At 28.9% G+C, this 17,566-nt stretch overlaps 1 protein-coding gene across 1 annotated transcript in view; it reads right to left on the reverse strand.

The window, feature by feature from the left end:
- Window positions 1-17,566, reverse strand: part of LOC136975240 (uncharacterized) — a 64,630-nt gene that overhangs the window by 18,011 nt on the left and 29,053 nt on the right. Inside the window, 15 exon segments of the mRNA XM_067270269.1 lie at window positions 799-990; window positions 1,073-1,192; window positions 1,260-1,340; window positions 1,406-1,497; window positions 1,577-1,670; window positions 1,754-1,785; window positions 4,002-4,103; window positions 7,677-7,758; window positions 8,200-8,283; window positions 9,334-9,431; window positions 9,514-9,631; window positions 10,914-11,019; window positions 11,838-11,968; window positions 12,070-12,174; window positions 12,788-12,865. Coding sequence (XP_067126370.1) covers window positions 799-990; window positions 1,073-1,192; window positions 1,260-1,340; window positions 1,406-1,497; window positions 1,577-1,670; window positions 1,754-1,785; window positions 4,002-4,103; window positions 7,677-7,758; window positions 8,200-8,283; window positions 9,334-9,431; window positions 9,514-9,631; window positions 10,914-11,019; window positions 11,838-11,968; window positions 12,070-12,174; window positions 12,788-12,865 — 1,515 coding nt within the window.

Below are 17,566 nucleotides of genomic sequence, written 5' to 3' on the forward strand. Positions count from 1 at the left end.
CAATGCAGATTAGATACGTAAAGAAGCAATTTTAGTTTTAAATCAACTAGAAATCAGTATTCCTCTACTGCAAGAAAATGGAAGCAAACGAAAATGTTGCCAGTCATTTCATCAAAATATCACCAGATTTAGCTAAAAAAAGTCGTATCTTTAAAGCTAAAAACTGTAGTTTTAACTTTAAAATAACAAAAAAAGTATTTTGATTTACAGAATACTGACATAAACCTATCTATGACATATGAGGAATTAACATTAACAACAATAAAAAAAAAAATAAAAAAAAAACACAATTTTTATCATTACAATTGTATATTTATAAGTAATTCCACAGCAACAATTAGACTTTATTAGTTTATAATGTCATAAAATTACATAGAAGAGTGCCTTATTTTATGTGTCTGAGATCCAAGAGTTAATCTGACTGCCTAGACAGAAAATGAAGTAATTAGATCCATAAGGCAAGGAAATTGCATTTGAAGTAACTGCAAGCCACTAGACTTGTGCAAATGGTTGCATATCAGAGGTAGATTTGTATGCAACAAACCAAAATCATACGGTCACATACTGGAGGTGGTTTATGTCCCATTAAATCAATGGAAAAATTTTGAGGAATTTTCTGCTGATCACAAAGGAAGGTTTCACTGTGCTATTATTCATACAGTATGGTCCACATTGTATGATAATAGGTTTAATAAATGTTGATTTTTTATAATTTAATATAAAAATTGATAGTTTAAATTGTGGTATTCAATGTATTAAACACATTATAAATTTGTTTTTATAAAAGTTATAAAATACCTGATTAGGGTCAGACCGTGGTTGAGCAAGAGAAGAAGAAGTGCGATTTATAACCGTAGCAACGATTTCGTTCTGTCCTTGAAATACTTTTCTTACACGCCAATGATGCGGACACCAAATCTGAGTTCTCCAATAAAAAATCCTGGTAGGATTTCGTACTCGGCTTAATTCTTGTTTTAAAATAGGTTCTCTCTATTTCAAAACAAAAAAAATTTTTTTTTTAGATGCCAAAAAAGTTTGAAAGTATTTTAATATCGATTGAACAGATTGTAACCTCTCTCATAAATGCTAAATCTCTCTGCAAAAAATACACCGTTTGATTAAGATTATGTTCCCGACACAATGCTAGAGCTTCTTCATGAGCATCCCATGCATGATCCATAATAAACTTCATCTGTAAATATTAAATTTTAAGTATGTACACTTTCTAAACTGATATTAATTTGAAAAATAAACCATACTTCTGCCGAATAAAACTTTTCTCTCATCCAGGGATCTATCAATGATAATACTGGATGAGTTTCTTCTAACGTCTTACGTAACTGTGGAAGAAAAGTATACATTTTAAAAAATTCATTGTGTCCTATCATGTGTATATACAACATACCTGAGCAAATCTCTGAGATAGTCTTCTCTGTACATTATCTACAGCTCTATGCATTAAAATTACTGACTGTGCTTGTTCAACTAACAACAGACCTATTGTAAAGCGTAAAATTATTATTAATATTTTTTATACTAAAACAAAATCGAGAAGACAATATTAATATTTGATTACCTATTCCTGATCCAAACACTTTAATATCGGGATGTTCAGAAATTGAGGTAAAAACTCTCTGAATATATTCATCTAAAACCACGATATTGGCTTGCTGATAAAATGAAACAAAAAAGTCACTTTTAGTATGTAAGAAATTAATTTGATTGTATATTACAAAGCGAGTAAAGAATTTACCCTTTCTATATCTTCGTCTGGAATTTTTTTACCTGTAATATAACATTATTTTTATTTTGATTTTAAAAATGGTTTAAAAATATGTAATGTATGAATTTCTAGTTAAAATACATGAATGTTTGGGACTCAAAATGTTGCCAAATGTCTTAGTCACCAAGAATTTCTGTTATTGACTTTTTTATTTTACAAACACACTTCACTTTTTCACTTTTATCTTTTATTAATGTATTAAACATACATAGCCTGATCCCACATATGCATTATCAGGTGAAGACCAGAGGTAACAGAATAACAAATTTTGTACATTGGTAGAGAAAACACATTCAATTGTGTGATTTGAGTTAACAGAGAGTTAAACTATTTACAAACAAGTACATGTTGTTTTACATGTAGCATGCCCAGTGCTGGCAAGAGAAGAAGGCACAACAACAAGTGTGATTACAAGGATATATGTGGAGATGCGTAAGGAAAATAAATACAAGGTTAACATGAGGAAGACGCAAAGAGTTGGTAGATCAATCGACCTGGTTACAGTAACTCCTACCTGACGGTCGTGGCCCAAAAATATTTCTTGATAATCCTTTGAAAGAGGTCATCCATTTCTTGCGTGTTAAGAAGTTCCCAGGGTTGACGAGGCCAACTACCACCGTTCCTGATAACAGTTAATTTAAGTTTGTTTCGCTCGGTCTCAGTTATAGGGCAATCGAAGATGTAATGGTAGCTCCCATTGATTTTATCACAGAAATTACATTTGTTACAATTTCCAATGGAGAACCTATGCTTATAAGAGTTAAACCTGCCACGATTTGTAAAAAATTGTATGCTGTAATGGTTGTTTTTGATCCAATTGTTGAGAAAATATTGTTGTATATCTGGGATGAAGCTGTATGTGATGGTATGATTGTCTTCCTCCCATTCATGTTGCCAATCGGTAAGAAGATCTTTGAATAGTAATTTCTTCACTTTCTTAAGAGGAATTTTATTATAGGAGAAAGGGAGGAAATCATTTCTAGCTGCTTCTTTGGCAAGGACATCTGCCCTCTCATTACCAGCAGTTTCGGCATGAGCTTGAGTCCAATTTTTTTACAAACACACTAAACTTTAAAGCATAGTTAGCAAATACTACACTTAACAGCCTTAACCTAACCCATGTTAAAATTTTTCTCTGTTATGTGTTGTGCCATGTTGAATTTTTCTCAATGTTAAGTCTAACAAAAATTATGTTTTTGAAAGAAACAAAAAAATATTGTCTGAAATTATTTTTTATTTTGCACAAACAAAATAGATATATTAATAAATGTAAAAACAAAAAAATTATATTTCAGAAATTAGTTTTAATATAAAAATCATAATAACTAGCGGCATCTAGTTTCAAAAACATGCCAATGCTGAAACAATATATCTTGGGTCCACCAGTCAAGGTCAGCAGGTCATGACTCGAGATATGTTGGAAATCACATGGGACAGGTTGCGCTAGGTTTACACTGTCATATGAATTACTACAAATTAATACTAACAAAGAGAAATGCCATTTGCATTATACTATGTATAATGCAAATCGCATTATATTATGACTGGCAAAAAAATTTCGTTTACAAACACAAATTTTAAGGAAAGAGTTAATTAGTCAAACAAACTGAAGTTTGTTAAAAGTTGAGATACATTCAACTCCTAATGAACCAAATAAACTGGTCAAATGGTTGACAAAAGCACACGGACTGGCAGTTCCTATGCCAATGCAAACCTAGCTTTACTATTGTGAAAAGTATGACTTATGAAATTGAAATACTGTAAGTACTTGATTGTGTCTCAATTTCAAAAATAATTAAAATATTTTTTTATCAAATTCACTTTATTTCTGGTTCTTCCTAAACTTTGTTATAAGTAATTTTATAAGTAAATGGTAAATACACCAAAAATAATATATTTTGGGAAGTGTATTTCTTTCAATTAATATTAGAATGAACCGAATACTCCAAGAAGAAAATTTTCGGCATTATTCATTTACAGTGATTTAATACTACCTAGTAAAAGCTAACTTCTGCTCGAAACTATGTCACAACTTTCAAAATAATTTTCTTTCATGTAATTTTATTTATAAATTTAATAGTAATTCATAATGTAATTGCTATGGTATATCATTCAATCAATCATACTTTTTTGTAACAACATTACATTATCGTGATATTCCATACAAATTTACACTAAGATAAATTGATAGAATTAAAATAATTTAAACTTCACTAACTCTTTAATTCAGCAATTATTTTCTCCCTGAAAGGTAGGAACCATCCTCTTGATTCTTTTTCTAATATTCCAGCTATAATTGGTAAAACTTTCCTAATTACATCTAAATAAAATATAAACAGTTATTAAGCAAATTTGTTTAAATTACATTCTAGTAAAGTACAATTATAAAAATTAACAGCATTTAGTATAATTTAAAATAAATTAATGTAATTCAATTTATAGAGATTACAGAAACTTGTCTAATTACATATACATAATAATTAAGCTTACAGAATTTAAAAAAACAGCAGCAGACCTACAATGACTGAAACGTCTATTGATAGAAAGGATTGAGAGCTATAGACCTTTGAAAGGTCTGTAGATTGCATTTGTTTGAGGTCTGTGGATCTCACTCTATTGTTTATAAATTTCTTAAGACAGAACAGGAATATTACAATACAGAATGCAGACATAAAAAAAATTTAGTACATCAATTGAATTTTATTAAAAGATTTCAATCATCAGTCTTGCCTTTAGTAAAAATAGATTGAGATTTGATTCATTTTACATTGGAATCAAGTTAAATTCTAAGTGTTATATAATGGAAAAAAGATCCCTCAACTGATTATTTAAAATAAGAAAAAGTTTTATGTGCATGTGCCATTAATAAATACAATATACAATACTTCAAAAATTTTGTACTACTATATATTTTTATACAAAAGCTAAAATATACATCAGTAGTGTATCTCAGAAACAACTATATGGGTTGCAGAACAAAATTTATTATTTATTATATTAATTTCTAGAGAGAGTGAGTAGCTTCAACAGCTGTTTAAGGTAAAGATATAGTTCAGGATTATTTTGTATGGTTACTATTTTACCCTAATTAATGAATGAATTAATGAATTGTAACTTGCATACATGCTTAAAGTATATTATTTTTATCTTAATCTAAATTACGTATCATATATTGTTTTATGGAAATGATGCAATATAAAAATAGCTAACCGTGTATCTGAAAATTAAGCGTGATCTTATAAAGTTAGAAAAATTCAGTAAACGACAACATCTGATCAAATCATAGATCAACTATGTATGGTCATTTACAGTTTCAGTCAGATTATTATTTATATAGTATATATATGAAGTAGATATTGACATGAACAATTTAAACAGATTAAGATGACTTATAGAGGTAATAAGTTTTGTTTTGTTTGATCTATATAATTTTTTCTGCAAAAATATACTTCTTAAAAGCAATGAAATAGGATACAATACTAATAGCCTATTCACAACCAAGGATCATGATTATTGGTTAACTTCTAACTCTACTCTTGATCCTTGGTTGTGAATACTTGTGAAGTCATCAATTTGCTATATTATACTGGTGATGTCTTTTTGGTGGTCCAGGGAGTTCTGTAATGTCACCAAATATTGGTAATTGTGTTTGGAAAAACAAGTCTAGAAACACAAATTTACAATTTGTTTAATTTGACATTATAGTAAAAGTTCTTAGGGGCCTAATGTATTTCATTATTTACTGGGATGGACTGAAAAGTTTCCTGAATTGCCAATAAGGAAGTATTTTGTTTGGAAGTTTTCTGCACTGTATTACCAAATCTTTTGTATGTATTGACTCCAAATTTCACATTGATCTGGCAATACTTGTAGTTGGGTTTTTACAAGCTAATCTGTTATCAGAATCATACTTGAAGTGAGATAGTCTATGTGCCTGTTAATACATGGAAAAAAATAAAAATTGAGCCATTATCAAATTTTTCTATTTGGAGTGAAAAAGCGCAATGGAAAAATCTAGGTTGAATAGTGCTCTTGGAGATTTATCACCTTCATTTTACCCGGCAAGTTTTTGGGTTTTGGAATTCATGCGTGGCCACACACACAAGTGATGAACCACATTCAGGATATTCAAAAACTGCTACCTTGCCAGAAATTGTGGATAAAATTTATGACATAGTGCTAGATTGCAGAATCAAAGTAAAAGAAATTGAATAGGCTGTGGGCATCTATTAAAAGCAATTCATATTTTGCATAACAAATTGGGTTTAAAGAAGTTGTCTGCAAGATGGGTGCAGTATTTGTTCAGTCCAAAGCAAAAATGCATTCAAGCCTGAATTTCAGCCAAATTTGGAATTGTTTAAGAGGAATAAAATGGATTTAAAGTGAGGATTCATGACAATGGAATGACAACTACACACTGAAAACAAAACTTCAATCAAAACAATAGATTGGAGATAGTAAAGTTCCAAAGAAGGTGAAGACTGTTCATTCGGCTGACAAGGTGATGACACAGTTTTTTGGTATGCCAAAGGATTTTGTTAATTGAACACCTTGAAGAAGGAAAAGCCAATACTTTGTAATACTTTTGAATAAGCTCAGAGCAGTGATCAAGAAAAAAATGCTGTTTCACCATGATAATGAATCCAGTCATTCAAATGAGGACATTCAGCAGAAATTAAGTTTTAAATTCCACTTCCACCATATTTACTAGATTTGGCTCCTTCAGATTTCTACCTATTCCTAGCTGGAAAGAGAATTTGGTCTGATGAAGAGGTCACTGAGGCTGTAAACAGCTATTTTCAGGACCTTGGAGAAAACCACTTATGGGAGAGAATCAAAAAGCTGGCAAAACGTAGGATCAAGACTGTTAAGATTTGAGGAAATTATGTTGAAAAATAAAGCATAACTTTGGAAATCATTCATTTTGTTTTCATTGTCATTCTGGAAACTTTTCAATCCATTCCCATACATGTAACAGAATTTGTGAAATAAATACTTTTCAACACTACATCTATTTTTAATTCTTAAAAGGAGACTTATTACAACACATCGGTAATCATTTGTACAACTGGATATAAATTTTCCAACCTTAATAAGTTTGATTTAATCATTGAATTAAGTTTAAACCTGATAAAGAGCTATAAAACTAGCTGGAAAACATTATTTATATGATATTTTTCAACTAAACAACAACTAACCCGTTACATATAAAGACCAACCACTGCTGAATTATCGGGCTAGCAAATGGCTATAGTAATATTAATAATTTAAGTTAATTTGGTACTAGAGTTAGGCGTTAGGCGCCATCTCTTGCTAAATTTAATAATTAGAATTTTAATTAAATAATTTAAATAAATTTAGGCTTAACTGGAAGAAAAGAATCGGCGCGAAGCGGGATTCGAACCCGCAACTTCTGCTATCCGTGCAGACACGTTACCAGTTACGCTACCCGGACCTTCGGTCCGATCTCCTCTTCCAGTTGATATAAGATTACCGTACGACCATCGACGGCTATATTAAAAAATATCATTTGTGCTGGATTTAAAAGATTATATCGTTCATTGTGTACTTAATAATATTAAATATAAATCATCTACGAGCAGAAAGTGGCTTGTGAAGTAAAAGAAAACTAGAAATTACTGATTTATGCAATATACTTGTATTAAATTCACAATAAAAATTTTAACATTTACTGCTGTTTTATTGTTTAAATATTGGTTCTGAATCATTAAACTGCAATTTTTTATAACTAAATATAACTTAATATACTAAAAATGAAAAACTTTCTACTGATAACAATTGTACCAAGTGTTAGTCTGTTTTTAGACAGCATAAAAAAAGTGTGAATATAAAATTCTTCACAATTTCAATTATGTACATGATTAATTTTTACCTTTATTAAATAACCTGAGATCAATCTCATGTTTCTTTGGTGTTTGATAGAGATAAGGTACAGGAGGAGGATGTTCATTTTCCTGCAATAAAAAATAATATATACTTCTTCGAAAGCTTCAAACTTAATTAATTTTCTAACTTATTCCACGATTTTAAAATGTAATTTATTTATATTGATATAAACAGACCATTTACACAGGTCAATTAGAACATTTAACTTATCTCCAGTGGATTTATCTTCAATAATGGAAATTATTGTACTGTTTTTATATAAAATTTGTTTTTGAATAAAAAAAAGAAACTTGGTTTTAATATGTGTGATATATGCTATATATTACAGAAAACATAATATTATTCAACATATTTTTTGGAATTAATTAAATGAAAATTTGTGAATAGCAATTGTGAAAGGCGTCAATTAACAAATATAAATTGCAGGTTATACAGTTCGTCTATTGCATTTTGTTAATAAAATTAATCTCTTCAGATGTATAAATATTTTAATTTTCAAGCAAACTTACCAATCTATATTTTTCCATTGTTTGTTTTCTAATTTGATGTTTAACAAACTGACACAAATTATCTAGGTCATCTTCTAAATTTGGCTAAAAAGAACACAAATGAAAATAAATTTTGTATGCTTTTAAATAATAAATAATTAATTTATACAATATATTCAATAAAAAAAAAAAATAATGTCATATTTAAAAAATTAAGTAAATTGAAGTTGTACAAAAATTTATTTTAATCTGTGTAGAGAATAATTACTTGTTTAACATTCATTTTGCATAATTATGTCATAATCAGTGATATAAAGGATGCTTTGTAAAAAGTTAGCAAGCAAAATATTGTATATTTTCAGTTTCATAACTTAATTTTTTTTTTTTTAACAATAATGATACATTTATAAGAATAAGCCTTTTCCAAAATTATACAAAATGGAGTGAAATGACAAAACAAGGCAATGCAACACATGGACAATCTGCCAAGAGAAAGGTGTCTCCTGGTAGAATGTTCCATGGAAAACGGTCTTATTTAGGTGTTACATGTAAAGAGTCTCCAGAAAACTCTATGTAGCCAACCAATTGGCGAGACAAAAACCCTCAACCGCTACAAGTGTTTGGTAGTTTAGCTGCTTGTCCACTGGTGGAACACTACACAAAATGAATAAAATTTTCTTATATTTTATCTTTATTTTGTGCATTTTTGAATGTTATGTGTTTCTGGCAATTATAATAAGCTTATATTAATTTAAATTGCAAAGAGATAGTTTAGTACTTTTATACATTAGAGGGAAGAAGATAAGAAAAAGTTAATGAAACCATTTAAGATAGTAGCAAAGTTGTCTTTTTTCCCTGCGTATTTTCATAATACCATGGTGCATAAAGGAGATCTTCATTTAACACAATTTTAAATAATCATTTTTCAATGATATTTCAGCATGAAAAATAATATATCAATTTAAAACATTTTATGCTATCTTCGACATATATCTGTTGATAACTGCATGTTATGATTACAGAATAATATAAAATGTGAAAAATTTAATTTAATATAAAACTGAAGTAAAAAAATTTCATGAAATTTTAGAAAAATATAACAGTTAGAACAAAAATTTTTATTTTATATAAAATTAAACTACTACTAGACATTACCTTAACTGTTAATTCAGCTACTAGATACTTGCTTCTTTCTTCTCTTATGCGAGCATCTAAATTTTTTGCCGCAAGCATTGGTATTCCAATAAATGCATCTGTTAAATATAAATCATGTGTTTTTTTTATTGACCGAAAAAGATTTAACGACATAAAATAAATTTACAAAATTTAAATTACCTAAAAGAAGCAAGCATCCTCTCAACAAGGCACGTACTGACTGCGTGACACTAAAAAAATGAGAATGAAGTCGACTGCGGGCAGTTACAGCAATTAACCTAACAGCAAGAGCAATGTCCTGAAAGGTAAATAATAATAAAAAAATCTACATTAATTTTCAAAATTTACAAATTATAACATAAGTGCACGAACATAAAATAATTAACACTGATTAATTTTCGAAAGATTTTAAACACCAAAAAAATTAAAGTCAGTTTATTTTAATGACATATAACATTTCGATTAATTTACTCTTTATTAATTTAATATTTTATTATTAAAATACATAAAAATCCATATATTTATTTTCAGTTCACAATATAATTTATTAATACTTAATTATTTCTTAATATGAACTGTTTTTCTTGCAGGTCAAATGAGACAAAACTGAATGCTGCATGAAATAAAAATTAAGATATGAAACGATACAAGTACATAATATTTATCAACATATAAGTCATGTTATTGGAAACATACATAAATAGAATACACATAAATCAGCTGTTACCTGTATTTTTTAAATAATGTTTTTCTAAATAATAAAATATAATTTTAAATTATTTAGCTTAAGTATTTTCCTTTCATTATATAAAAAAAATTGATAAACTGTTAAATTAATGTGAGAAACATTTGAAAAGTTCCTAGAAAATGTAAATAAACAGACGACAAACTGAATTTACGGTTTTATTTTTCAATATGTATTTAATTTAAGTTTCCATACGATGTCATCTAAGCCCTTCTTAGAAGTTAGTGCTCTTTGATTCTCACCACTGCACTAAAAATGCTTCACTCAATCTATTGACTGCCGGTGAATGCCTTTAATGTCTTCTTTTAAATTTGGAAATGAAAAAAATCTGATGGAGCTAAACTCAAATACCTGATAAAATAAGTATCAGCAATTATTCTAAAAAAATGTTTATGAAAACCTTACCTCATTTAAGGACTTGTTACATCAAGGAGTAGCACACAAAAACTTAATATTTATATTTATAAATTTATTAAATTTTACAGATTTGTGTTACGATAAATATCTGAAAAACGATCATCATCCTCTAATTTTTGTGCACTCCTTCTCCTTGATGTAACAAGTCCTTAAATGAAGAAAGGTTCTCATAAACATTTTTCAGAATACTGAAAGAAGTGTAAGAGATAATGGTTGTAAGTCTCAACAAGATTATGCTCACATCAATTAATAATAAATATAGTATTCTGTTTATGAACAATAACTACTTTCCAGAAACTTTTCGAATTCCCTCTGTATTTTATGTCACTGATAACATGTCAAAACTAATTCAAAGCAATCTATTTATTTGTTAACATTAAAACATTAATCATGTTACATATAAATTACAGATAACTACCTGAAGTAGTGTCGCATGTATCTTCTGCGTTCCTTTCTGTAGCAACTGACTAAGCCGCCACCTGTGCACTTGTCCAGGAAAATTCAAACTTTCAACATCAAATTCCCTACAATGAATTTTAAGAGCAATTACTCTTACATCTTACATCATCAAATTATTAGACATTACCCCTTAATATATTAATAATTAAGAAATTGAAAAATGCCCAATAATTTGATGATAATGCATCAAAAATGATATGTAAAAATTATCTACCAACAAATGCATTTAAATAAAGATTAAATCCAAAAAATTATATATATACATATTAACACAGAAAAGCTCCAAACACTTATATAATACTCAAATAATTTTATTTTAGTGTATATTTTAATGGGATTTGTAGATTCTGATACATTTAAATTCAAGCACTGTAAAATTCATACAACATATATAAACAGCTAGCATATAAGGTATTTATAAATTTTCAACAAGAAAATCATATCAGCAATATTTAACTTCCAAGTACAGTAGAACCCTGACTATCAAAGCCCCAATTAACCAAAATTCCAATTCTGTATTATCTGAGGTAAACCTACTACATTACTTTTCTTATACTGGTAATCATACTTTTTATAAAAGTATATTTTATACTCCTATAAAAAGAATCTTAAAAGAGATATACCATATAAATCTTTTATATTTGTAGTTTTTAATTCAAAATGGCCCCATCCATCCATTTCATCAGAGTTTTCTGTTATCCGAGGTAACATCAGTCCACGTTACGACGGATAATCAGGGTTATATGTGCTTAGATCAAAATTAAATTTATAAGAACATTCATATTTGTTGGTAATATTCAAAATAAACAATTACAATAAGATTCTTTTACAAATTCCATGTCTGATTGTTGTGCTTTAAATCTATATAACTGAAAGATCATACCCTGTATCACAAATGCTTTGCAAATGTTTCTCATTTAATTTCTGAGGATTTCCTTTGGGATCAGAAGCAACTGCATCTAATTCTTCAAAAGAAGGTGTCACAAAAAGATCTCGCAGATTTAGTGGCTTTGACTAAAGAGAAAAAATGACATCAAATATTAAATTTTTAGTTTTTTATTAATAAAGATTATACTTATTCTAAGTTAAATATGAAAAAAAAAAAAATAACAAACCTTCCTGTTATTGCTGTCACCCACTAAATCTGGTGTCAGAACTGCCAAAGGAGGTGGCAATACTATTGGAAATACTCCCCAATGATACAGAACACGCTCTGCAACCTATATTAATAAATATTTATATACATTATTTTTGTAAATAATCATTATCATTATCTCCAGTTTCTCCAAACATAATTTAGAATTATTTTTAAAGTTAGGTTCATATATAGAAGTTATGGTATAATGATAATGTCTCCTTTCTTTCTAGCAGGGAAGACTATATAAATAAAATGTGACAGTATCAAAAGATAATTTGAGTCTTCTTATTTAAAATCTAATAGTTTTGCTACTGTCCATTAAATAATGCCAAAGTAGTCAATTGTTGAAATGAGGATTACATTAGTGTGTATACATTGTAGCATTTTGTGAACAAGTTCCTAAATAATGAAAATATTCACCAGAGATTCACCAGCATTTATAGAACTTATAGAAATATAACGATCAATGTAGTATCAACATGGATCCATCTATTGTTATATAAAGAAAACAGTAATCTCTAGTCCAAATGGACTTTATTTACTTTATTCAGAAATAAATAGTTTGATTTAATTTAAACATTTATATATTTATTAAATTATAAAGTGGCAACACGGTCTTAGCAGTAATAAAAAACAAACTATTTTCTTTTGTGTTGATTTTCTAAACACAAACATATAAATAATTTTCTACTAACCTTTCTTATAGCGTCCACAACTTCAACAACATCTGAAGATGCTCCTTCTAAATTAATATTAAACTGAATAGGTTCTCTCTGAAATAACAGTAAAATTCATTGAATAAATAGAATCAAAAATATAATGTAATATAAACATTCTAACTATAGTCACATAAATGATAATATTAAAATAATCAATGAAATCAATTATTGAAAAACTGTACAATTTTTAAAAAAATTTAAAATAGTAAAACCAAATGTCTAGAACTAATTTATATAATTATGTAACTTTTTAAATATCTGCCTGTTATCTTAAATCATAATCGAAAACTTTGGAAAGTACTGTTGGCCATTGCTGTTTGCATTTGAGATGATGTTTATAAATAGACAATTTAATGTTTACAATTACTTACCACACTTTTTTTTTTATACTTTTATCTTCATTCATAACATACTTTAAGTGTGGATTAAAAGAGGAAACAAATTCTCTGACCACCATTGTAACATTTTTGTCCACAGGTAATTGTTCACAGTAATAGCTAGCAGTTTATTACAAACATTAGAAGATACACACGACTAAACAAAAATAACCAACAGTATTTTTATGGTATGACCAAGTAAAAAAAAACAAACACATTTTTGCATCTATGTATGAATGATAATTTTTCATAGGACCATAAAATATCAGCAATGCACTCACCAGAGATCCTCTTTGTTTGGCAAGCAGCTTTCCATTAGCTAGGTGCATAAAATGATTCATACACTCATAAATGCAAATGTGAATAAGCAGTGGAGAGTGAACTCTCTCTGTGAGGGAAGCAAATTGTATAAATACTAACTGTATCAAAAATAAGTGTGTCCAATCCTCAACCTCAGTTTATGTGGTAAATCTGTTTTGCGTACTTCAAAATTGTGTAAATAGAGACTAATATTTATATGCCAAATACAGGAATCGATTCCAAAGCTTCATTTTTAAACGAGATAAAATGAATAAATATGAAATTCATTCTGTATCTTCTTTGCTTGATAAAGGTACAATTTTCTTCTCTTTAGTATAAAATTTTATGCTGCTTCCATTAACTTCTTCGATCACAATTTTTCTAATTAGTTGGCTAAAAACATTGATCTTATCAGATAAAATCAATTATCAAAGCTTGTTTTATATTTATGTTTAACTCTTTATAAATTTTCTAACATGATGCTTTGTTGAATGTATACTCTGTGAGAACAAGACATAATACAAAGTTGAGAATCCTAGTTATGAATAATGTGTACAGTGGTGGCCAATTGTGTAGGATCATTAACAATTAATTTCAAAACAGAGTTGTGTGGAATCTAAAACTAAACAAATGAAACTAAAATTCAGGAAAAATATTAACTTTGTTTTCATTTGATAAAATGATAACCTTTATTTCATAAACAAAACATTACTTTTACTCAAGCAATGAATGATGTGCAACAGGTTCAATTTAACCCTGGACAAATGTTTAGGACCAATAACAAAATTTAGGAAAAAAAACTAATATTTTGTTAAATAACCAAAATTTTTTATCACAGATAAGGAATGGCAGGGCATGGAGTCCACCAATTGTTGCAAATGCTCAGCTGGGATGTTTTTCCAAGCTTCTTGAATTGCCATAAATAGCTCGTTACTATTCCAGTATTTTTTGTGTTTCAAAGCAGATTTTACATCACCCCCATAACATTAGGTTTAAATCTGGTGATTTGGCTAGCCATTCCATTACTCTAAGATGGTTGTCCTGAAATCATTTTTTGACAACTTTACAGGGAGCTTTGGATCATTGTCTTGTTGGAAAATCCACTTCAGAGGCAAATTGTCATCAGCAAATGGCAGAATTACGTCTTCCAGAATTTGTTTATATTGAAATCAGTCCATTATCCCATTTATGAGGTGAACAGGTCCAATTCCATACAAAGAAAAACATCCCCACACCATTGAATTTCCACTCCAAACTTTACAGTGGGTTGAATGCAATTAGGACAAAATTTTTCAGCTTTTTGTCATCTTATGTATTTGTGACCATCACTCCTAAACAGATTTATCTTCCTTTCATCCAACCACAGCACACTCCACCAGTTTTGACTTGTCCAAGTCAAGTGTTGACAAGCAAACTTCAGATGAGCTTGTCTATTTTTCAGTGATACAAGTGGCTTCTCCCTTGCAACTTGTCCAAATAGATTAAATTCATTTAATTGATGCCTAATGGTATGGGTACTAAGTTCAGGCATCCAATGTTCTATCATTTTAAATTTGAGATCAGTTGATGTTAGTGTGCGATTTTTTCTGCTATTCTGTGAATTCTATGATTGTGCATTTGGTGGTTTTTCTCGGTCTTCCAGGTTTAAGACGATCCAAAAAACATCCAGTTTCTTCCCATAGCTTCACTGCACAAATACATGTTTTGCTACATCCCAATGTTGTTGCAATTTTGGCATAGCTGATATTTTTACTATGAAGACTTACAATTTTTTGACAAAGTTCAGGACTCAAATTCTTTCCCCTGCCCATCTTGAAGCAGAAAATATATATTACTTTAATTACATTTTAATGTTTCGATATGTTTTAGTAAGTTTCCGGAATGTACTGACTTTGTACTGAATGTACTGGATTTATTGTGACTGGTCCTAAACTAATGACCAGATGTATGTGGGTGTATTGCCGAACAACTCGTAATTTTTCCGCAACAAATTTTATTGCCAATTTTTTTTTTGTATTTAATCAATGAATTTTGCCACAATCATGTTTGGTACTAAACAATTGGCCACCACTGTCAGTTGAAAACAATGGAAACACGATTACTTCATAATATAGGGTTGAACCAAAAGTTCGTACGGGTATTTACATAATCGCCTCTTTGTGTCACCTCTGTCATTCTTATCAAATTTTATCTTGTTTAGGTTGGTATTATGAATACAGTTTAACCCGATTATAATGTCATCGGATGTAACGACAACCCTAATATAACGTCAAATTTTTATCAGTCCCATGATTTTATTATACTAGATAATGTTAAAAAACCCACTTGTAATGACAAAAAACCCTGTTTTAATGTCATATTTGAAGCACTCCCAAATTTACAAAATTAGATTACAAATTTTATTTAACAAAAAAAAAAAATACTGTGTTCAGTCATAGGGTCAGAGTCCACTTCCTAAAATGACTGTGGATGGTACTCTCACCACCTGAATTGGATGACCACACTTTTAAACGATCTGATGATCAGTTATTATGGTATTATGTACTCATTTTTAAATTACTTTATGCTAAATAAAGTTGTTAAATATTCTATTATTTTTAATATAACATACCATATCAAATACTTTATAAAGAAATAATTGAACCATTTTTAATTGTCATACATTAGTTTAACCTTTAGTTGTCTTTTGATTCGACATTATTCTCAAAACTGGAAGTTCCACCATTATTGAAACTTGGAACAAATAGAAATTTCTTATAAAAGGTAATTTTTAAAATTTTTAATTACATCGATGTATACTTAGACATAATGTAAATAAAATTGATTTAAACACGTAATTTGCATTTTTATACATATGATAATAAATTATCATCCTAATAAATACATTATACAGTAATACCTCGGTTTTCGTTGACTGGTTATCGTTGGTTTCGGTTTTTGTCGATTTTTTTCGCAGAAAATTTGTCTCGGTTTTTGTCGGCATGTCTACCTGACCTCCTGCTAATTTTGCAAAAACATAGGGCGATCCACACATTTTCCTGTTCAATGTGGCATTGTTTCTCATTGTGTGAGCATTACCCAGTGCATCTAGCAAAACAATTCCATTGCTTTCCTTACCTTTTAGCTCCATCATGGAACCAAAGAAAGTTTCCAGAACCAGCAGCCCTTCAAATGCCATGTTAAATGCTATGTTAACCTTCAATTATTCTTTACATTAGTCTTTTATATTCATTTTATATTAATTATTTATTGTTTTTAGTATTAAGCACAATATTTATGCTCTATAAAATATGTTTTTGGTATGTATTTTGAAGTGTCTAGAACAAATTAATTGGATTTACATTGATTCATATGGAAAAAATTGCCTCGGTTTTTGTCGATTTCAGATTTCGTCGATTGTTTTCGGATGGATTATTGATGAAAACCAAGGTATCACTGTACTGTATTACCGTTAAGAAATAATTTTACGGTAATACATACGATGTTAAATTAGAATGGATTTTATAACAGATTCTTGAACACACTTGGTACTTTTATGGGACTGAAATTATGACCCTGCAAATAACAACACTTGGTTATAACATCAAAAAATTGCCAGTCTCATGGATGACATTATAGTCAGGTTAAACTGTATTTGCATACTTAACTGTAACTAAACTTAATACGTAAGTCTAGTTACAGTTAAGTACGAAAATACAGTTTAAAAAATACAGTTATTTTTTAAAATTCCATTATCTTTTAAGGGTGGGGAAAAGCATTAAAATGGAAGATAAGAAGGTGCATTTTCGACATTTTATGTTCTATCATTTCCAAAAAAGAAGAAAATGCAACAAAAACGATTGGCATATAAAAACATGAGTTTGTTGATTCCTTAAAAATATCCCAAATATTCGTTGTCAGATATTTGGCTATTCTTGGATACACTTCCGGTTATGATGTTTGGTTCCCCATCAGTTAAGTGAATGAAACCTTATGAGAGTGTTTCTGTTTGTGATTCACTTTTAAAACGCAATGAAGATGATCCATTTTTAAAGCAATTAAAACAAGCAATGAAAAATGGATTGTTTACAACAATATT

Source organism: Centruroides vittatus, unplaced genomic scaffold (assembly GCF_030686945.1).
Source record: "Centruroides vittatus isolate TY-2023 unplaced genomic scaffold, ASM3068694v2 contig_367, whole genome shotgun sequence".
NCBI classification, from domain to species: Eukaryota; Metazoa; Arthropoda; class Arachnida; order Scorpiones; family Buthidae; genus Centruroides; species Centruroides vittatus.